This window comes from Eretmochelys imbricata, chromosome 7 (assembly GCF_965152235.1).
Source record: "Eretmochelys imbricata isolate rEreImb1 chromosome 7, rEreImb1.hap1, whole genome shotgun sequence".
In the NCBI taxonomy this organism is placed as follows: Eukaryota; Metazoa; Chordata; order Testudines; family Cheloniidae; genus Eretmochelys; species Eretmochelys imbricata.
Window position 1 is genome coordinate 50,939,646 of NC_135578.1, and position 22,125 is coordinate 50,961,770.

The window sequence follows — 22,125 nt, forward strand, 5'->3', positions numbered from 1 at the left end:
TGGCAGTTCTTCTGGGGGACCACCTTCTGATCCCCCACTGTTCCACTTCCCCTTGGGGAGTCCATTCCCGGTACAGGAATCCCTTCTCCTGCAGGAAACTTTCACAGCAGCCTTCCCCCAGGTGTTTTGCTGCGCTATGGCCAGCAAGTTCCCTCAGCTTCTCTGAGGAGGGATCCTTCACAGCTTGGCGTGGTATTTAGCGGCTGGTGAAGGGATGGGGACCTGCTCCCTCTCACTGGCTGGGTCTGAGGCCGCAGCCCCGCCAGGTCCTGTCTGCAGGGGCTCTCTTCTTGCCAGGGTGGGGTCCCGTGCCCCGTGCAGGGTACCCCCTCCCGGTGTCATGGCAGAGTGCCCTTTGCTGCCTTTGGCTCTTAATGGCTAGGATGCTCTGGGGACTGCCTGGACAATCCACCAGGTTCCCCCCCCCCCCCATCAGCATCTCGGTTGGCAAATGATGGTGCACTCCCACGTCTTTGAGGCCCTCCTTTGCCCCCCATTTCAGATGAACCCTTACCATGGGTACCTTAAACAGGGGCCCGCACACGCCCTTCAGGGTGAGGTAAGTGTTGAGCACCACTCGGTCTGGGCCACCACCTCGGCTGGGCCAGCATCACCTCAGCACCCGTGTCCCAGTACCCAGTAACCTGCTTCCCATCCACCTCCAGAGGAATGAGGCATTAACTCCTCAGGGGTCATCCGGCACCCACCGTGTAGACTGAGAACTTTGAATTTGGAGCATCAAGCCTCCCTGAGGAGCTGGCCTAGGAGACTCCTCCCTCTTGGGCCATTGCTAAACTGCCAGCCCCTTCTGCCTGGAGAGCCAGCCCCTCCTCCGGCTGGGCCCCCACCCAGTTAACCCTTTGGGGGCTCGGTTTGCTCATCCTGTTCCTGAGCATTTGGCACCGAGCCCATCTGTGGCCCCTTTGCCCATAGTATTTATACCTCAGGTCCTGTTTGTCCCCGGGGGCCGGCCAGTCAGCTCTGGTATTGGCTGTGCCTCTCGAGGGATTTATCTGAGTCCCCCTTCTGGGAAGCCCCTGGGTAACCCCCCTTCTGCACTGATGTGGGCCTGTCCCCCTGGAGTTCCATTCTATATCCTGACCTGCTGTCTACAAACTTGTCAGCCAGCAGCCCTGCACGGTGCAGGTCCTTCAGCCTCTTCTCCACCAGCCACGTCCTCTGGTCAGGGGGACAGAGTTCATATAGTCGTTCCAGCCCCATCAGTTCAATCACGTCCTCCTTGATCTGGGCCCCGGCCCCATTCACCTACTTGTGGTTGTATTCCCCTATCAGGTTGGCCAGTTCCAGATAGGTCATCCCCTGGGTCTTCTGTGTGCCCCGGAACCTTTTCCTGTACGCCTCAGGGGTCGGCTCAAATTTGTGCAGCAGGGCTTGTTTGAACAGTTCATAGTCCCCTGCTTCCACCCCATCCATCTGGCTGAACATCCCTATGGCCTTGGGACCCAGTAGGAGGGTGAGATGTCTAAGCTTATCTGCAAAGTCAACCTGGTGCACATTGCAGGCCTTCTCAAAGGCCGTGAGGAAGGCATCTATATCATCCCCTTCCTTAAACTCAGGCAGCACTTTTATATCGGAGTTTCCTGCAGGCTCAGTCACGGTGGCCCAACTCCACTCACCCCAGCAGGGGGTCTCTGTGCTTCTCAGCTCCATCACCAGTTCATGCTGCCTCTGTCTCTCACGGTCCTGTTGTTCCTTCTCATGGTCCTCCAGCTCTTTCAGTATCAGTTCCATTTCTAACTCCAACTATTTCAGCTCCACCGACTGGGAACTCAGCTGTGAAGATCCCCTACTGGTTGGGTAGGTGGGTCCTAGGATCTCCTGACTGCTTTCAGCCCCTCCCGCTGCCCTGGTTGGGTCGGTGGCTAGGGTGACCCCTGGGGCTGCCTGGCTGCTCCCAGCCTCTCTCGCGGCTCCAGCTGGGTCACGAACCAGCTCCTTAGAGAGATCATTCTCCTCCAACTGAGCAATCAGCTGTGAAGGTCCCCTGCTGGTTGGGTAGGTGGGTCCTGGGATCTCCTGGCTGCTTTCAGCCCCTCCCGCTGCCCTGGTTGGGTCGGTGGCTGGGGTGACCCCTGGGGCTGCTTGGCTGCTCCCAGCCTCTCTTGCAGCTCCAGCTGAGTCACGAACCAGCTTCTTAGATCATTCTCCTCCAACAGAGCAATCAGCTGTGCCTTGGTTAATCTTCCAATGCACAGCGCTCGCGCGCTCTCTCTCTCTGCACAGTTCTGCAATGCCCTTCTTAAGGAGATGGTTATAGGCCATCCGCATGCTGTTCCCAAGTGGTCACGGACTCGCAGACCTGTGCTGTCTCAGCTCTCCCTGGTCCCTGGGAGGAACCCATTCAGTGCAACAGCCCTTCTTGGGGGTCCACTCTCTCTCAGGGTTAAGCCGTAGCTCCTCTGGCTCTTGGAACTGTGCCTCTCTGAGCCTTCAGCATGTCTGTCTCTCACTAATCCACCTTCGTTCTACTGTTCCCCAGTCACTTACTGCAGGATGCTCTGTCCACATGGCACAGTTTATCCCCCCTCTGCCACCAGTTCTCAGAGTCACCCTGGTGATGCTCTGGAACTACTCCATACGAAGCCGGTCAGGACTCTGGGGGAGCATGCCTCCTCTCTTTGAGCATTCTGTCTCCAGGGAAAGCTTACCCAGCTTCCACTTTCCTGGATCTGACCTTGGAGCATTTAGCATCCCCTTCCACACCGAGTCCACCCAGGCAGGGCTCCTGGGGAAGCCAGAGGGCCCTGCACCCCAACTCCACAGTTAGATGTGACTCTCAGCCAGCATATAGAATAGAAGGTTTATTAGTCAACAGGAACACAGCATAGAACATAGCTTGCTAGTACAGAAATCAGTGACTTTCAGCCAAGTCCATCTTGGGGAGTCCTGTGCCAGACGGCCTGGACTCCCCCTCTACCAGTCCGCCAAGCAGACTATCCAGCTTCCAGCAATCAGTCCCCTGACACACCCATTGCTCTTCCTCCTCCTCTTTGTTTTGCTTCCGGGGCAAAAGTTGTCACCTGGTTGCACCCCCTTCCTGAATCTCAGGTTAGGAAGGGCACCACCATAGCATATGTGCTGACCATTGGGCAGGCTCACCTGCCTCGAGGGCCTCAGTAAAAATCACACACCCAATTCCCACCACTGAAATATTGGTGCAGTACCCAGGGAAACAGAGGTACACACAATATTAGTATAGGACAGTAAGACTCATGCAACATAACAAAATGAATAAGAGCCCACTTCATCACATCTTCATATAGTTGTTTCATAGATTTCATAGAATATCAGGGTTGGAAGGGACCTCAGGAGGTCATTTAGTCCAACCCCTCCTCAAAGCAGGACCGATCCCCAATTAAATCATCCCAGCCAGGGCTTTGTCAAGCCTGACCTTAAAAACTTCTAAGGAAGGAGATTCCACCACCTCCCTAGGTAACACATTCCAGTGTTTCACCACCCTCATAGTGAAAAAGTTTTTCCTAATATCCAACCTAAATCTCCCCCTTGCAACTTGAGACCATTACTCCTTGTCCTGTCATCTGCTACCACTGAGAATAGTCTAGATACATCCTCTTTGGAACCCCCTTTCAGGTAGTTGAAAGCAGCTATCAAATCCCCCCTCATTCTTCTCTTCTGTAGACTAAACAATCCCAGTTCCCTCAGCCTGTCCTCATAAGTCATGTGTTCCAGTCCCCTAATCATTTTTGTTGCCCTCCACTGGACTCTCTCCAATTTTTCCACTTCTTGTAGTGTGGGGCCCAAAACTGGACACAGTACTCCAGATGACGCCTCACCAATGTCAAATAGAGGGGAACGATCACATCCCCCGATCTGCTGGCAATGCTACTTATACATCCCAAAATGCCATTGGCCGCCTTGGCAACAAGGGCACACTGTTGACTCATATCCAGCTTCTCGTCCACTGTAACCCCTAGATCCTTTTCTGCAGAACTGCTGCTGAGCCATTCAGTCCCTAGTCTGTAGCGGTGCATTGGATTCTTCCGTCCTAAGTGCAGGACTCTGCACTTGTCCTTGTTGAACCTCATCAGATTTTTTTTGGCCCAATCCTCCAATTTGTCTAGGTCCCTCTGTATCCTATCCCTACCCTCCAGCGTATCTACCACTCCTCCCAGTTTAGTGTTGTCTGCAAACTTGCTGAGGGTGCAATCCACACCATCCTCCAGATCATTTATGAAGATATTGAACAAAACCGGCCCCAGGACTGACCCTTGGGGCACTCCGCTTGATACTGGCTGCCAACTAGACATGGAGCCATTGATCACTACCCGTTGAGCCCGACAATCTAGCCAACTTTCTACCCATCTTATAGTGCATTCATCCAGCCTTTACTTCTTTAACTTGCTGACAAGAATACTGTGGGAGACAGTGTCAAAAGCTTTGCTAAAGTCAAGAAACAACACATCCACTACTTTCCCTTCATCCACAGAACCAGTTATCTCGTCATAGAAGGCAATTAGATTAGTCAGGCATGACTTGCCCTTGGTGAATCCATGCTGACTGTTCCTGATCACTTTCCTCTCATCGAAGTGTTTCAGAATTGATTCCTTGAGGACTCCATGATTTTTCCGGGGACTGAGGTGAGGCTGACTGGCCTGTAGTTCCCCGGATCCTCCTCCTTCCCTTTTTTAAAGATGGGCACTACATTAGCCTTTTTCCAGTCGTCCGGGACTTCCCCGGATCGCCATGAGTTTTCGAAGATAATGGACAATGGCTCCGCAATCACATCCGCCAACTCCTTTAGCAATGTGCCTGCTAACAGCTCACCTAATTTTTCTGGCAAAAAGTGTATAAATGATACCACATCTGTACTTGCCAGTTTTCAGTGTTTCATTTGATCTTCCTGCCTCAAGTTGTATTAGGCTTCGTGTAGTCACTTAAGGTATGTCCATGCAGGAATGAATGCCCATCGGATGGTGCTCAGAACTCTTCCAGGACCATCTTTAACGCTTGTAGATTTGTCTTAGTAAACGGGCTGTCTTGCCAGCAAAACCTTAAACAACATCACGGCTTCCTTTTGCTGCTCGCACTGTTACTCTTACCATAGATGTGAGGTGCCTGCCAAACCTGTACTGCATATTTCTCACCCTGAATGTGCAAGTACAATCTTTCACCCCCTCAAGTTCTCTTGTTTCCTTTGGTCTGGTTTATGCTTTACTTAGAACTAAGATTAGCAAGGCTTATGTTTGCACAGTGACCCCAGCTCTGAAACTTCCCAGGGAAGTTTTGTATACAGTTCCCAGGATGCGTAGCTCTAGTCTGAGAATCTTAAGTACTTTGCCTACCTCTGTTCCTCGAGGGCTGAACTCAGAGGAGGGGGTAAAGATATTTGTTTTGAGCCATCTTGGTTGTCTTGGAGGCAGCACTGGAGCTGACATCTAAAGGATTGATTTCAGAGTAACAGCCGTGTTAGTCTTACGCTCAAATAAATTGGTTAGTCTCTAAGGTGCCACAAGTACTCCTTTTCTAAAGGATTGAGTTCTCTTTAGGACAAAAGTAGAAGTTTGCTTTGAGCAGCAAATATTCCCTTCAGGGGAAGGAGAGCCCCAGCTGTTTTGGAAGGAGTGTGTTGATGTCACTAGCAGTAGTGGCTTTAGAGCGCTGTTCTGGGCTCTACCTATGACAGCTCTGCAGAGTGCAGTTTGATCCCCTGGGACAAAGCATGGGACAAACCTTCTTCCCAAGCTGCCTTCCTGATCTGTCATTCCTTATAGTATCTGCATCAGGCACCTTCTGGAGACTATATAGAGAGCCTAAACCTCTTTCACTCTCAGAGGATTGTCTTCCTTCAGCTTTGCTGAGAGCTAAAACTACTCCATTCACTAGGTGAACTGTCCTGGCTGGGGACGTAGTAACATCCTAAACACAGATAGTCTATCTGCTTCTGACACCTGCAAGCCCTTGCTGGCAGTGCAAATAGCAGCTTCATGCACCTAGCAATGGCTAGTCATTGCTACTGGCAGCCTCTTCTCCCACACTCCCCAATATTCTGGGGACGCTTGGAAGAGTGCTCCTTTCAGGAACTTTTCATTGTCTTTGCTGTGGTTCTGTAATACTACAGTAAAGGCAGTCCCTGGCTCTGCTGGCCAAGTAACCTGGCTCAGAAACCACCTGGCTTTGACCATAACACAGACACAGCCTGAGCAGCATGCATGAATGCATGTCTTGATGCCCCAGACACCTGAAGGGTAGGATTCAGGCTACGGAGTAGTGGGGAAAGGAGCTGCAGGTGTAATGATTTCCATGCCTTCTGATCTTGTGGTTCTGTCCAGGTGCTTTAGGAAAATACTTGCCTGGTGAGACACACCAGAGTACTAGAAGAGCCATGCCCTGATGTTGTGTAATCCCCAGTCAGTCCCCTTCAAGGAGCAATTATAAGTGACTTGCTATTATTGTACTTGTGTTTCTTCTCCTCCAGGTCTTCATCTCCTTTTGCTTTGCCTGGTTGCAGATCCCTTCTCTGCAGCATCCTCAAGCTCTAGCTCTCCTGACTGTAATGCTTGTCAAACAGATTTGAGACACTCAATATCTTTAACATCTGTTGGTGAGTTAGTCCAATACAAGTTATTCCCCCACCCACCCTGTGTCTCTAATATCCTGGAGCTGACACTGCTACACCACCACAGTGACATCTGAAGATTTCAAATCACTTAAACGTTAACCCTTGCAGCCATGCTCAGTAGGGACCTATTAATCTTTGCCCAGATGGATAAAGTGAGCGAGACCCATCACCGCTGGGTCTGTCTATATACAAACATGCTCTAGTTTAGTTAAACCAGTGCAAACTCCTATGTGGACATTCATACTGATTTAGAACTTGTTTACCACCTGTAAATTGATAGGGTCAAAGGAAATGGATACAAGTCACACTTAAATTGATTTAAGAATGTTCACACACACAGCCACACCGATTTAACAACATCAGTTTAAAATAATATCTTTAGTTAAACAGGTGCAACAGCGTAGACCCACCCTAAGTGACTTGGCCACTGTTGCCTATGTGGCAAGCCTATTGAGGAGTTGAGAATACAACTCAGGAGTCCTGTCTCCAGTCCCTTGCGCTAGATGCTAGAAATACTTCCTGTAGCTCACAGCATATGTGCAGTATTCTGCATGCCTGCCTTCCCCTGGGCACTAGGAAATGAGACCATAACACTGCTGGCTCCCCAATTACTTCATGACCCAATTTGAAATTGCCCTCCCCCTCCTCCTCTTTTTTAAAAAAAAAAAAAAAAAAAAACAGCAGACTTGCACTTGTCTACACTAGAAAGGATTTGCTGGGATATGCATACCTAGTGGAGATGCAGTTATAGTCTTTTGCCAGTATCAGCTACATCTACACTAGGCTTTTGCCAGCACAGCTATAGAAGTTGGGGGTGTGATTTGTTTTTTTCATACACCTAACTGACATAGCCATGCTGGTAAAACTGAGGTCTAGACCAGGCCTTCCTCTCCTCCTGGCCTCCACTCTGCCCACTCATAGTTTTACCACTGTGGGTGCAAAAGCCTTCTCCTGTGCCGCATGCTGCATCTAGCATAGCCTTCCCTTCTGTCTAGTTTATTGGCTTATTGACCTTCTTCTAAACATCACCTGAAAACATCTTCCCTTCCTTGCCTTTGCCTTTTGATTCTCTTTATTAGAAGGAAAGCTCCAGTGTTTCTATTTCAGAATTAACTTGTATCAAGCAGGATCAGTGACGTATGAGGCATCCTTACAACAGAGAAACTTGCTAGCCAGAAGTATATTTCTTGCTATGTGGGCACTGTTGATTATTTTCACCAAGGCTTGCATGTGCCTCCAAGCCAGAAAGTCTGTATCCTTCAGTCCTAACTTAGAATTTGTGGGTGTTTTTAGAGCTGTTGTATGAATACTTCTCATACCCAAATTACGTTGTATTTTCATATTTGAATCTCATAGTTGTTACTGTCACTGATGGGGGGAGGGATAGCTCAGTGGTTTGAGCATTGGCCTGCTAATCCCAGGGTTGTGAGTTCTAATCCTTGAGGGGGCCATTTAGGCATCTGGGGCAAAAATTGGGGATTGGCCCTGCTTTGAGCAGGGGGTTGGACTAGATGACCTCCTGAGGTCCCTTCCAACCCTGATATTCTATGATTCTGTGTACTTTAATACTTGCCTCTGCTTGCCATCCTTTGAAAAAATATTTTTAAAGTCAAGTTAAATATAATATTTCAGTTTAACTTTTCCGTTTTGTTACCAGACAGAACCCAGGCGTGAGAAATAGAAGTTCTTGTGCAGTGTCTGGCAATAGAATAGACATTCACATTAACTCAAAACTAGATTTAACTGAGCACATTTAAAGAAATATGTGCCGAAAATGGCCTCACACAGTATTCTGAGCCCAGTGCTATTCCTGTTGAGTTCTGTGCAGATTGAGTTTTTCTCTGTCATTTCTCTACTTCCTGCAAGTTGGCAGGAAAATGATGGCCTCCATGGAATAAGCTTAGTGCCCACAGTTGAGAGGTATCTAAATATTTGTGTGTACTGCTTGGCTTATTTATCTACCTAGACTAAGTCTGGGAGGAGAATAGCAGTGTTTTCTCATTAACTCACAGCATTTGAGGATACAGTCGCTGTGAAAAATATTACACACAGTTGCGGTGTGGGAATAGCAGTGAAAGCTGATAGACTATTGTGATCAGGATTTGGAAAATGTACCCAAAGCCTCACATGTACCCAAAATGTTTCACCAAGCCAAAATACAGCAGTGCTCCAACCAATACCCCTTTTCCTTGGTCTGTGTTGGGCAAGAAATTTCCTGTTGCTTTGGCCCAAAGACCCCAGCCTTCTCTTGGCTGACATTTATGCTCCCATCCCACCAGCAAAGAGCCGAGATGAACAACGCTGTCTCTCTGCAGACTCAGGAAGACTTGGCTTCAGTACACACTTGGTCCCGTTGGGAAGGTTTCTTCAGCTTTCAGAGCTAGACACGTAGGTGCCGACTTCCCCTCTGCCCAATGGGATGCTCACCTCTTCCTGCCCCGCCCTTGCCCCACCTGCATTCCACCCCTTCCCCGAAGTCCCCACCCTGCCTTTTCCCACCCTCTTCCTGCCCCCATTCCACCCTCTTCCCCCACGTCCCCGCCCCGCTTTTCTCCGCCTCCTCCCCTGAGCACACTGTGTCCCTGCTCCTCCTGCTTCCTCCTGGAAAGTCCTAAGCGCTGCCAAACAGCTGTCAGGCAGCCGAGGGAAGGTTGGGGGATGGGAAGCGCTGGGAGGGACGGGGAGGAGCGGGGATGCAGCGTGCTCAGGGGAGGTTGGAGAAGGAGGCGAGGAGATGGGAGCTTGGCTGCCAGTGGGTGCAGAGCACCCACTAATTTTTCCCCGTGGGTGTTCCAGCTCTGGAACACCCACGGAGTCAGTGCCTATGGCTAGACGTGCAACCGTTCTCAGTGGAAAGGTGAGGTTCTGTAGAAATTGATGGCAGTGCAGGGGGAAGTTTCCTTCGTCCCCTGGGCAAATGGACTTCTCAATCCCTGGTTGTGGTGATTTACATCCTCGCTGCTGCTTGGTTAAACCTGAGCAGAGCTTGTTCAGCCAGGCTGCTGCTGTCCTTCACAGGGATGTAGAACCCAGACAGTTTGTTAGGGACGGTTTCAGGGCCAACTTGTAAGTCAGCTCAGCCCTTGCAGAGTAAAACACCAGTTTTGAGCTGCTGATGCCTTTTATGTGTGACCACTTCCGCTGTCAGTCACATATTCGCGTGAAGCTGATGCTGCTGGCATGCCGTGTGCAGAATGTTAGACATAGAAGGTAGTGATTTAGAGTTTGCGACTGGGTTTCACGTAAGCAGTAACTTACCTGTTTCCCTGTCTGGAAACAGGTAAGTTCCAGTAACTGCCTGTTTCCCTGTCTGGGACATGTCATTTAAGCAGGGATAGTAATTTCTCTTTCTAGATTGTTCCCACAGTCAGATTTTCGTGTTGCTGGCAATGGATATGCTAGAATCGAGCAGTGTGAAATGAGTAAAGTATGGTTTGACCAGGGAAGAGATTGTGAAAATGGCACTTTATTACTGCATATATCTGCTGAGCTTGATGCTAGGTGTGTACTCCTCAGCACTGCAGAGCCAACGCAGCTGTGGAAGAGTACACTGAAATCCAGTATGGGAGGCAAATGAAGCAGGCAGAGCACAGCTTGGCTGGCAGGATCCAGGCTGAGCTTGCAATGATTGGAGACAACAAATTATGGTTTAACTTGTAAACTCAGCCAGTTCACTGTGGTCAGTTTGGGGTGGCAGAATTCTTGAGCTCCCAGCTGCCGCTGTGCTTCAAGAATGAGTATCCTAATTCTTGTGGTACTGGACTCCACTATGATTCCACTCTGCTGATCTTTGAAGCCAGAGGAATGAAACAACCCAGAAGAATGCAGAGCATAGGCCAGTGGGTATTAGTGCACCTGACCCTGGGGGAGCTGCCATCCACATGGATTCCTGGTAGTCTGTGTGTGGGATAAGACCAAGATTGTCAAGCTAAGCTGTTCTGACTATTCTAGGAAAGGGATGTCTGCCAGGGTCCTCTAGTGGAGCCCCGGAGGTCTGCTCTTCACAGACACAAGAGCTTCTCCCTTGAGCCACTGCTCAGGCCATTTCACAGGAGTTCTGGTAGTAGGCTACATGTAAAGCTTTTTAGCCAGCATGTGTGGGGTAACTAGGAATTCCGGCACCTCCAGGCTTCAGTATAGAACTGATCCCAACTGCAGTCGCTGTTACTCAGAGCGGAGAATTCAGATCCAATCTCCTGGGGCTGCTGCTTCTCGAGCTCAGTGACGTGAATCTGCTGACAGCTATCAGTTATTGTGACCCACTTATGTGAATTCTGCACCTGGGCAAATGGCTTGAGTGCAGTGCTGGAGCTGGCCTATCACCCTCTGGGTCTTGCAGGAACAGCCATGTAGTGAGTAGCAAAGGAAGGGGCTCTTGGGGCAGCCCTGGCCTTAGCCCTGCTCTGCACCCGGGTGGGTAGGTCGATCTAGCTTACGGAGCTCAAGGCTGTGACAAACTTAAAGCTACCACACTAGCTTATTGCTAGGGCTGTGGGAACCACTCCCAATGCAATGTATTGATTGTACTGAGTACTGCAGCAAGGCAAATTAGTGGAAACTAGTCTGGTTCAGACCCTGTGTGGACAGGGCCTCGGGCTGACTCAAGCCATTCTACAGCTGTGAGCGTGCATTTACGTGGTAGCCTGACAGCAGGTCTGCTCTCCAGCTTGTCATACTGCTGCAGAGCACAGGGCTCTTTGTATCTGTGTCAAATGAGATGTGGGTTGAGGCAGCGGGCTCGCGTGCACATGAGCTGTAATGGTTTTGCAGTAGTGTCTGTTGACCCGCTTAGGCGTCATCTGCATGTCTGTGTCTGAGGCTATAGGAGGCCATGCAGTTCAACACCACTCTAGTTCCTCTTATCGTCGCATGGCCAGAGTCGGAACACCTGTTCCTTGGTGCTCTTAGCTCTGCTAATTCCCGGAAGGAGCATAAGGCTAAAGACTGCTTTGAGCTGCAGGTACCTCCTACCGCTATGGTTGTCGGTCCAAAACCGTCAACGCCGCTCGGACCTTCCAGACTGTCATGCCCGGTTCCCTGCATGCCAGCTCACCTGATACAGCTGATGCCCATGGCAAAGCTGATGCTCCCATACGCCACTTCACCGCCTCACTCCAGCCCTCTGGACACCTCGCTGCTTTCCACTATGGCAGATGAACCTCTCCTACTCCTCCCAGAGTGGCGCACTTCTTCCCCCCAGGCACTGCCGTTGATGACGGTTCTGCCTCTGCCAGACCTATCCTCTGAGTCTGAGTGGTTTTCCAAGCCACACCCCTCCTTGACATCTGCGCTCTCTCGCAGTCCGTTTCCCTGGCAAAACTCAACCTATCCACCTGCATATGAACCAGAGCCGTAGTTCATTCCCCCTGGGGCCCGTTGATGCCCAGTGACCCCTATGCTTGGCCCTACTGGTCTCCCTATGACTCTGCCAGGACTATGGGGTGCTGCTGCTGCCATCTTACCAGCTGTCCCCTGCCTGCACCGTGCCCCCTGCAGATATGAGGAGCCAGAAGAAGACATCTGTCCTGGGCAACGCAGTATGGGGAGGAGGTGAGCAGCCCTCAGTGGTGAAAGAACAGGTTAAGGACTATTTAGAAAAGCTGGACATGCACAAGTCCATGGAGCCAAATCTAATGCACCCGAGGGTACTGGGGGAGCTGGCTGATGTTATTGCAGAGCCATTGGCCATTATCTTTGAAAACTCGTGGCGATCGGGGGAGGTCCTGCATGATTGGAAAAAGGCAAATATAGTGTCCATCTTTAAAAAAGGAGAACCCGGGGAACTACAGACGGGTCAGCCGCACCTCAGTCCCTGGAAAAATCATGGAGCAGGTCTTCAAGGAAACTATTTTGAAGCACTTAGAGGAAGGTGGTCAGAAACAGTCAGCATGGATTCACCAAGGGCAAGTCATGCCTGACCAACCTGATTGCCTTCTATGATCAAATAACTGGCTCTGTGAATATGGGGAAAGCAGTGGACGTGATATATCTTGACTTTAGCAAAGCTTTTGATACGGTGTCCCACAGTATTCTTGCCAGCAAGTTAAAGTATGGATTGGATGGACTATAAGGTGGACAGATTGTCAGGCTCAGTGGGTAGTGATCAATGGCTCGATGTCTAGTTGTCAGCCGGTATCAAGCAGAATGCCCCAGGTGTCTGTCCTGGGGCTGGCTTTGTTCAACATCTTCATTAATGATCTAGATGATGGGATGGATTGCACCCTCAGCAAGTTTGTGGATGACACAAAGCTTGGGGGAGAGGTAGATATGCTGGAGAGTAGGGATAGGATCCGGATTGGGCCAAAAGAAGTCCAATGTGGTCCAACAAGGACAAGTGCAGAGTCCTGCATTTAGGACGGAAGAATCCCATGCACCGTTACAGGCTGGGGACTGACTGGCTAAGCAGCAGTTCTGCAGAAAAGGACCTGGAGATTACAGTGGATGAGAAACTGGATATGAGTCAACTGTGTGCCCGTGTTGCCAAGAAGGCTAATGGCATATTGGGCTGCATTAGTAGGAGCATTATCAGCATATCGAGGGAAGTGATTATTCCCCTCTATTCGGCACTGGTGAGGCCACACCTGGAGTACTGTGTCCAGATTTGGTCCCCCCACTACAGAAAAAATGTGGACAAATTGGAGAGAGTCCAGCAGAGGGCAACGAAAATGATTGGGGGGGGTGGGGCACATGGTTTGAGGAGAGGCTGAGGGAACTGCAGTTATTTAGTCTGAGGAAGAGAAGAGTGAGGGGGGATTTGACAGCAGCCTTAAACTACCTAAAGGGGGGTTCCAAAGAGAATGGAGCTAGGCTGTTCTCAGTGGTGGCAGATGACTGAAGAAGAAGCAATGGTCTCAAGTTGCAGTAGGAGAGGTTTAGGTTGGATATTAGGAAACACTATTTCACTAGGAGGGTGGTGAAGCACTGGAATGGGTTACCCAGGGAGGTGGTGGAATCTCCATCCTTAGAGGTTTTTATGGCCTGGCTTGTCAAAGCCCAGGCTGGGATGACTTAGTTGGTGTTGGTCCTGCTTTTAGCAGGGGGTTGGACTAGATGACCTCCTGAGGTCTCTTCCAACCCTAATCGTCTATGATTCTATGGTCATCATGCAGCTAGCACTGCCAGAAACACCAGTCCTCACCAGAGCCTCATCATCTCAGATGAGGCATTAATTCCACCTTCCCTCTCCCCTCTGGACAACCATAACCAGTACCACAACCTACTTTGGCATGTAGCAAAGGCTCTCGAGCTCATGGTAGAAGAAGTCCAGGACCCACAAAACCAGTCCTGGATATTTTCCAACCACTGGGGCCCTCCCATACTGCCCTTCCTATCCACACGGCCATCCTACAACTGGCAGAGTTGGTCTGACACACTCTGGCCTCCTGTTCCCCTACTCTGAAGCACCTTGAGTAGCAGTATTTTGTCCCATTCTAGGGTATGGACTTCCTGCTCTCACACACCTGCCCCATAACTCCTTTGTGGTGCACGCAGCGACTGAACGGGCTCAACAGCAACACCTTAAGGCCACACCACACCCCTGCATGGGGTGGCAAAGAAGCTGGACCTTTTAGGGCAAAAGGTTTATTTCTGTGGGACTTCAGTTCCGTATTGCCAGTTACGAGGCCCTCTTGACAGAGTACAGTTTGTTCATATACCTGAAGCTTATTGACTCTCAGACCTTTCTCTGGGCGGACAAACAGAATCTCCAGGCGATCCTGGATGAGGGCAAACTGGTCACCAAGATGACCCTCCAGATAGCGGTTGGTGCTACTGACGCTGTGTCCTGCTACCTAGCAAACAGTGTCCTACTCTGCCAAGACTCCTGACTTCAATCCTCCGGATTTCCTAAGGAGGTTCAGATCACTCTCAAGGACCTTCCCTTTGACAATCAGAAACACTTCAGTGACAAGATGCACGGATCCTCCCGCTCCCTCGAGGATTTCCACGTCATACTATGGTCGCTTGGTATCTCTGCCCTGATCTGCAGGCAGCAACAGTCATCCTTGGTCACTGTGCCCTATCAGCCCTATTTTCAATGACAGCAGGAGCAGTCTTGCCAGCGTCCATGCACTCAACGACCCCATTACCCGACCACTACTACTTCTGCTCCCTCAACTCTTCCACAGCGTCACTCCAAATGGCCATTTGACTCTTCCATTGAGACCCACCAACGTCCTCCCATGCCTACCCTGGTCATCCTTGGGGGCATCTCACCCTGTTCGCCCACACTTGGGGCAAGATCACCACCGATTGCTGGGCACTGGACGTCATGGAGTACTCAGTAGAGTTCCTCTCATTCCCCCCTCATCACCCACCCCATGGTGACGTGGAGATCCCTCTCATTGTGACTGGAAATTTCTCCATTTTACAGTGGGACACTCCCATTATCAGTTCTGGGTCCTCCCCTTCGGTATCACCACCCCTCCCTGCGTGTTCACAAAAGTTTTCACCGTTGTTGCAGCCCACATACAACACTTCAGCCACTCAGTGTTTCCCTACCTGGATGATTGGCTCCTCATTGCGACATCCATGCACCTGCCTCCTTTCCACTATCTAGACCCTTCGCGATCTCCTCACCAGCCTGGGTGTCTATATCAACAAGGAAAAGTCAGTCCTCATCCCTGTCCAAGAGATCACCTTTATTTGGGTGTGCCTGGTCTCTATCGTAGGTCGCACTTTCCTCCTGATGGACCTCTTTGCCACCCTCACCTCTCATGACGCCACTACACCACAATCCGCACACACCTATCCACCAATACCTTTCCCTCCATGGCCACATTGTGGTCTGCACCTCTGTAATGCCCCAGGCACACCTCTGTATGCAGTGCCCTCAACTTTTGCTCCAGTCAATCTACAGACCTCAGACAGATTGCTTAGACAAACCAGTCCCGCTTCCCCGATTTGTCCTGGCTTCCTTCAAGTGGTGGTCTGAGCCATCCAACATCTTGGTCGGCATCCATTCACCCTTCCTGCTCCATTCTCACCACAGACACCTCCCTCACAGGGTGAGATTTCCATCTGGATGGTCACACGACTGAGGGCCTCTGCACACCACAAGAGGTGAGGATGCACGTCATCTTCCTGGAACTCCAAGCTGTCTGCTTTGTCTCCCCCTCATAAGATCACTGCACTTTCATTTGCTGTCAGACATGTCAGCAGTTGTGTATATCAACAAGCAAGGCGGCACCAGGTTACCCTCTCTGTGCAGAGGCTGTCCAGCTCTGGAACTGCTTCATCAAGAACAGGGTCCCGTGGCACACCATGCACCTTCCAGGCACCAGCAACTCCTTGGCAGACACACTCTTGTATGCCAGGGGTGGCCAACCTGAGCCTGAGAAGGAGCCAAAATTTACTAATGTACATTGCCAAAGAGCCACAGTAATATGTCAGCAGCCCCATATCAGCTCCCCCCCCACCACCACTTCCAGCGCTTCCTGCCCACTGGTAGCCCTGCCAATCAGCACCTCCCTCTCCCTCCCCTCACCATCCAATCAGCGGTTTCGTGGCTTGCAGGACGGGAGGGGGCAGGGGGAGGAGCGAGGGCATGGCAGGCTCTGAGGAGGGGGCGGGAAGGGATGGAGTGGGGGCAGGGCCTGTGGCAGAGCCAGGGGCTGAGCAGTGAGTACCCCCTGGCACATTGGAAAGTTGACACCTGTAGCTCCAGCCCCGGAGTCGGTGCCTATACAAGGAGCCACCCCTGTTCTATGCAAATCACGAGTGGGAGCTCCATGATCCCACACTTCACTCCGTCTTCCACCGGTGGGGGACCCCACGCTGGAACCTCTTCACAACCAACGAGAACCAAAAACTCCTCCTCTTCTGCTCCAGACGGGTCCTCTGGACTAGCTCACAAAGCGACGCTCTTCTCCTGCCACGGACTGTTGAAGTCTGCTATGCCTTCCCACCCATTCCTCTGCTCCCACAAATCCTCCACAAGGTGCAACAGGATCAAGCAACATTCATCGCAATAACCCCCTTTTGGCCTCACCAGTGTTGGTTCACTGACCTCCTTCACCTCGCCGCTCTCCCTCTGATCTGTCTTCCCACCCACCTGGATCTCTTCACCTAGGTGCAGCAACGCTTGCAGCACCCCAACCTGGGCCTGCTCCGCCTTACAGCTTGGTGTTTGGATAGGGCTCATATATAGACAGAACGTGCTCCACCCTGGTGCATGACGTCCTCATGCACAGCAGGCCAAGTGAAGTGGGCGCATTTCACCATCCAGGCACACCACCACCATTATCCACTGGAGACTCTCTCTATTCCCATCCTCCTGGACTACACTCTCCATCTTAAGTGTCGGACCTCATTCACTCATCCATATGTGTCCACCTGGCGGTGCTCAGTGCCTTCCTCCCCGCCATGGATGGTTCCTCCACCTTCACTCACCCGACCACCATTCGCTTCCTTCAAGGCTTGCTCATTGCCTTTGCACCAGTATGGAACCCCTACCCCATCTTGGGACCTAAATATAATCCTCTCTGCCCTCACTAAACTGCCCTTTGAAGATCATCTTGATGGCCATCACTTCAGTGCAGCCCATTAGCGACCTGGTGGCTCTGATAGCTGACCCACCCCCCACCCCTCCCCACAATATGCATCTTCCATAAAGTTTCCCTGCACCTGCACCACAAGTTTCTCCCCGTTCCACCTCAACCAAAGCATCCACCTTCCAATCTTCTACCCAAACCACACACCACCTCCAGAACAAAAACACTGCATTCTCTCAATCTCCAATGCAACCATGCCTTTCAGGCTTCGCCCAGGCTCTTCGTCACGATTGCCAGGGCCTCTCTTCTCAACATATCTCTAAATGGATCTCCCATTTCATTGCAGACTGCTATGCTCTCTCCTCCGCCTCTTGGAGTCCTGGCTCACTCCACGCAGGCACAGGCCATCTTGTTGGCCTACTTTGTGGACGTGCCTTAGCAGAATGTTTGCAAGGCAGCGACATGGACCTGGGTCCACACCTTTACCGCTCGCTGCGCCATTGCTGGGGATGCGTCTGTCGGCCGAGCTGTCCTGCCGACTGACTTCACGCGAGTCCATGCACCCACCTCCACGCTGAGCGCTGCTCCCTACTCACCCACATCTAGCCTCCATGTAGGGACCATCACTCAAAGAAGTTCTCTGAGATGTGTGGTCCCTATTTGGTTCCAATACCTGCCCTCCATCTTCTCTGCTGTGGATTCCATTGCTTGCGAGTAAGAGAACTGGAGCATCGTTAACCGCATGGCCTCTTATAGCCTCAGACACAAGCATGCAGGTGGCTCACATAGAGATCAAGAACACTACTAGAAAATCACTCTGTCGCATGGCACGCATGCACACGCATGTCTGGAATCCAAATAGGGACTATACGTCTCAAAGAACCTCCAGTTACAGTAAGTAACTTCTTCTCGGGTCTGTCAGGAGGGCTGACGTCAAATGGCACAGCTGGAGTAGATTCACTGATAACTTACAGGCTGTGCTCAGATCTGGCAGTCACAAACACTTGCAGCTTGTCTCGGAATGGCTGTGAGGTGCTCCTCCCTGGATCGAGAAAGGGATGCTGGAGCCCCTGTCAGCTGCTTAGCCCTGAAGAAAGCCTCATCCCTTAGCAGTGTCTCACAGGGCTAAGCAGCTTCCCCTTGAGCCATTGTATCCTGACTCTTGGCCTCCCAGCCCAGCATAGAGCACTGCCCAATCTGGCATCAGGGGATGGGGGGGGCCTGCTTCTTCTTGTGACACCTTGCGGTAAAGACTCCCAAGGGCTTCCCGAGGGAAGAAGCTGTAGCACAACACGAGTGCAGTGGAGAAACTTATTGGATAGACACAATTCATGGCAGGAACAGCCATGGCATGGGGAGCTGCGGCATGGGGAGCTGCATTGGAGATCTCTGACTATCACTTTGGGCCTACACAAGCTCTGAGCACTAAGGGGAAGGGGGGAGGGAATGGAAGGAAGAGGGGAGCAAAAGATGGGAGTTAGGGCACCAAAGAGGAGAGAAGGGAACACAAAGGTGGAGGGAGAAAAAACAAGCTGCTAAATAAGAGACATTGAAGGCAAGTCTGTGTGAACACGGAATGGATAGAACCTGATCCTTGCACAGCGCTGGAAAGGAGCAGTGGTGCCCACCCTATGTTGAAGGGGGGCAGGACAGCATACAGGGAGGAGTGGAGTGGGGACTGGGGGGTACGATAGGGAGGGGAGCATCCTGCATGTGTAGGGAGGGTGTTGAGGGGCCCAGTGCATGCTTTTTGCCCCACACCAGGTTTGGCAGTGCATTGCTAGCCAAGAGGGTCCATTCTGCACACATGCCCAACTCTGAAAGCTAGAGTTGGGGGCGGGTCTGGTTGTGGGGGCTCATGGGCCTTCGAAGCAGAATCATCTGTTCTGCCCCAGGCTGTCAAGGTGGCAGCTTCCTGCTCACACTAGTGTACATCTCTTCAGGGGCTTGTTCTGTGTAATTAGCATTTAAATTCATTGATATCCTAGCTTAACTGCAGCTCTCTTGGAAAGGTCACCTAGTTCCAAAGTTCTGAGACTGCATTGGTTCCTCCTGCTCACACTCCAGGGTGTTCCTCATTGAATCACTGAGCGCTCAGGCACCAGCAGTTGGTGGCTGAGAGTGGAGAGGAGGAAGGATCCTTGTTTCCATTGAGTGGCTGTACTCCAGTGTGAGCATGGGCTGCTAAAGGCTTGCTCTCCACTGGGAATAGGCCTCTTGCATTTGCACAGCAGAGCTAAAAGGGTGGGAGGGCAGAGGCATTAGGCAAGTGGGCTTCTCGGCTATTCTTCAGTGCTCTTAAACGGGCATCTTTCATGTGCTGACCTGGCCTCTTCTTTCTCTCTCAGGTTCGGGAGACTCCCAGGATGAAGCTGCTGTGAGGAGCTTGAGGAGCCAGCACACAGGCTTTCAGGGCTCCCTTTCTGAGTGGAATACAGTATTGGAGTCTGCAAGAAAAATGACTGTGGGATTTGTACTGCTTCCCGCTCTGCTGGGGAGGACTTTGCTTATGCTGCTGCTGGTGGCTGCCTCTGTTCAATGCCATTGGCCCAGTGAACGCTCTGAACTTGCACAGAACTGGGAAAACCAGTTAGAGGCCTCCATGCATTCTGTGCTGTCAAATCTCCGTGAGACGGTCCCAGCAGTGGTGGGGATTCCAGACAGCTCTGCTGTGGTGGGACGCTACTTCAGAGTCACCATCCCCACAGATTTAATTGCTTCTAATGGAGAAATGGTGCAGGTGAGAAATGCATCCGCCTGCCTCATACCTCACAATCCCCTTCCTTGCAGTCATGCCTGTGGGAGGGACTGGGTCTGTCTCCGTGCCAGTGTGACAAATGGGTTTGAACGGATGGGTCATAGATGGTGCTATGATTCAGACTCGGGGGAGGCTGTTGGATTTGGTGATAGATGAGTGGAAGAAACTTCCATTTCCCTCTTCCGGAACATCACTGTTTATTTCTTACTGGATTGAACGCCTTCATCCTAGAGTGAAGAATAGAGGCGGTCTGGTCCCCTCTGTAGGAGCTGGTTTGGTTCAATGTCTGGTTACATTTAACCTGCGTGCACCCAGATGCCCAAGCAAGGGGCACATGAATCACTGAAGGACAGTGACCCTCAGCCTCCCATAGCCCAAGTCCTGGAATGATCCTTTGACACCATGGGGTGATTTGTTTTACCATGGGGACAAAATATTGGGCCACTGATGTGATGCCATAGCACAGATCCTGTTGTATGGCTCTGGCTCTTGACTCCATTTGACACCGTGTTTTCCTCCCCTCGCCCTGTGACCCGTGGGGAGAGCTGGGGACACTTCTCCTTGTCTGAGAGGAGCTATGATCAATCCTGTGGCTCCCAAGAGAGCTACATCTGCCTGTCCTCAAGCTTTGTGTCTATTGCCTTCAGGACTTCTAGGTGCTGTAGCTGCAAGATATGGAAGTGTGAAAGTGACACCAGCTAGGCAAGGAAAGGAAAGTGAGAGAGACTGTCAAGGTGTCACTATTCACTACTAGTGAGGAGTCCTCTCCAGGCTGGGTGCAGGGAAGACTGCTTCTGCTTCCCAGGCTTTTCTAGATTCATTGACAGATGGGGCTGGACCATTTCCCAGTCTAAACCTGAGAGAATTACGTGTTTGCTCTTTTTCAAGTGGTCAGAAGGGATCTGGAGGTGAGGGGGGAGGAAAATCTTGGACTTGCCAACTTCTCCTTATAAGCGGGTTTGGTGTAGAGCCAGAGGACACAGATCACAGCGCTAAAGAATCTAGATCAAGAAAGTGAAGTGTGAGTGGGTCCCATTTGCACTACTAAGAGTCCTGGCCCTGATGAGTGGCAGTGATAATCTGGGGATCTAAAAGGTGCATCTGGCACATCTGGAACACCTGGATTCTGAGTCGAGTGGGGAGGAGAACGGTGCTGGATGAGTTCCATGTTTCGAAGAGCTAGAGGACTGTCATCTGCTTTGAACTGAAGGCTGCAGCACTGTGGTGCTGATGAAACTTGCCCAGGTGGAAGCTAGGACATGCCATGGTGGCCTTAGTCATGCTGCCTGCTCTCTTCATATGACCACTGCCATGTGAAAGTCTGGTTCTTGGCTGCTTAGTACCCAAACTCCAGGGAGTCTGGGGAGCTGCGGGTGCTCGGCAAATTGACAACTAGCATCATCTGTTTTATCAACAAAAATACAAGTGCAGGCCAACTGTCAACTTTGGATTTTTGTCTCTAAATGCACAGACTCCTGCTGATCAAATTCCCAGGCTTCCCAGTGCAGCCCAAGGTGTGAGCTGTGCTCTAGGAACCCCTATCTGTCTGAGAAACCGCTTCCTGACCAGTGTCTCATACTGGCTGCTTTACCGAAGTGTACACCTCTTTAGCTAGGACTGCACAGCAGGGCTCTGACCCAGTGTTCTCGGAGGAACACGTGTAGGATTGGGGGTAACACTGACCATGTGAGGGTGGGGGTGTGGCAGGTTTGGGAGAGCACTGGGCACACGTGCTTGGGATTGAGGGGTACGTAGAGCATGCAGGGGTGACTGAACCTGCACGGAAGCACTAAGGGGTTCCGTAGCTGGACGTTGTAATGCTTCCCTGCCTCCCAGGGAAAGTGCTTCCAGCTCCTCAGCTGGAAAGTGCTGGAGGAGGGTTACTAAGCTGTGGTGCAGTGAAGCCTGAGTGGTTTTCAGGTGTCAGAGGACTAGTCTAAACACAGAAGTTGCACTTCAACTTAAATTGATTTTAAAATCGGACTTAGGCCTTGTCTCTGTGAGACTTTCATGGGTTTTTACCCTACATTGGTTTAATACAGATCTCTGCGTTGGTAAGGATGCATCCATACTTACTAAGTGTGGAGGGCTTCCTTCCAAAGGATTCCACATAGGAGAGGGGATTCCTTATGGAAGACATAGGTAGGCAACTTCAGGTGTGAGAGGGCATCAGCAGTTTCCACTTGTTTTGCCGGGGCACTTTTGGCCTGGACAGATTCCCTATCTGAATCCATCTCTCGTAGAAGTTAGGAAATCCTGTGGGCTAGGTGCACCTG

The 22,125-nt window shown here is 51.1% G+C and overlaps 1 protein-coding gene across 4 annotated transcripts in view; it reads left to right on the plus strand.

The window, feature by feature from the left end:
* The window catches only part of DAG1 (dystroglycan 1), a 110,705-nt gene that overhangs the window by 58,143 nt on the left and 30,437 nt on the right, over positions 1 to 22,125 (plus strand). For 2 of the 4 annotated variants that reach the window (XM_077822170.1, XM_077822171.1), the window contains exon 2: positions 19,440 to 19,831. In XM_077822170.1, coding sequence (XP_077678296.1) covers positions 19,550 to 19,831 — 282 coding nt within the window. In that variant the 5' untranslated portion in view covers positions 19,440 to 19,549. Of the gene's footprint in view, positions 1 to 6,542; positions 6,584 to 19,439; positions 19,832 to 21,282; positions 21,364 to 22,125 lie in introns of those variants that run through there. The other 2 variants (XM_077822172.1, XM_077822173.1) reach the window with 2 other exon arrangements.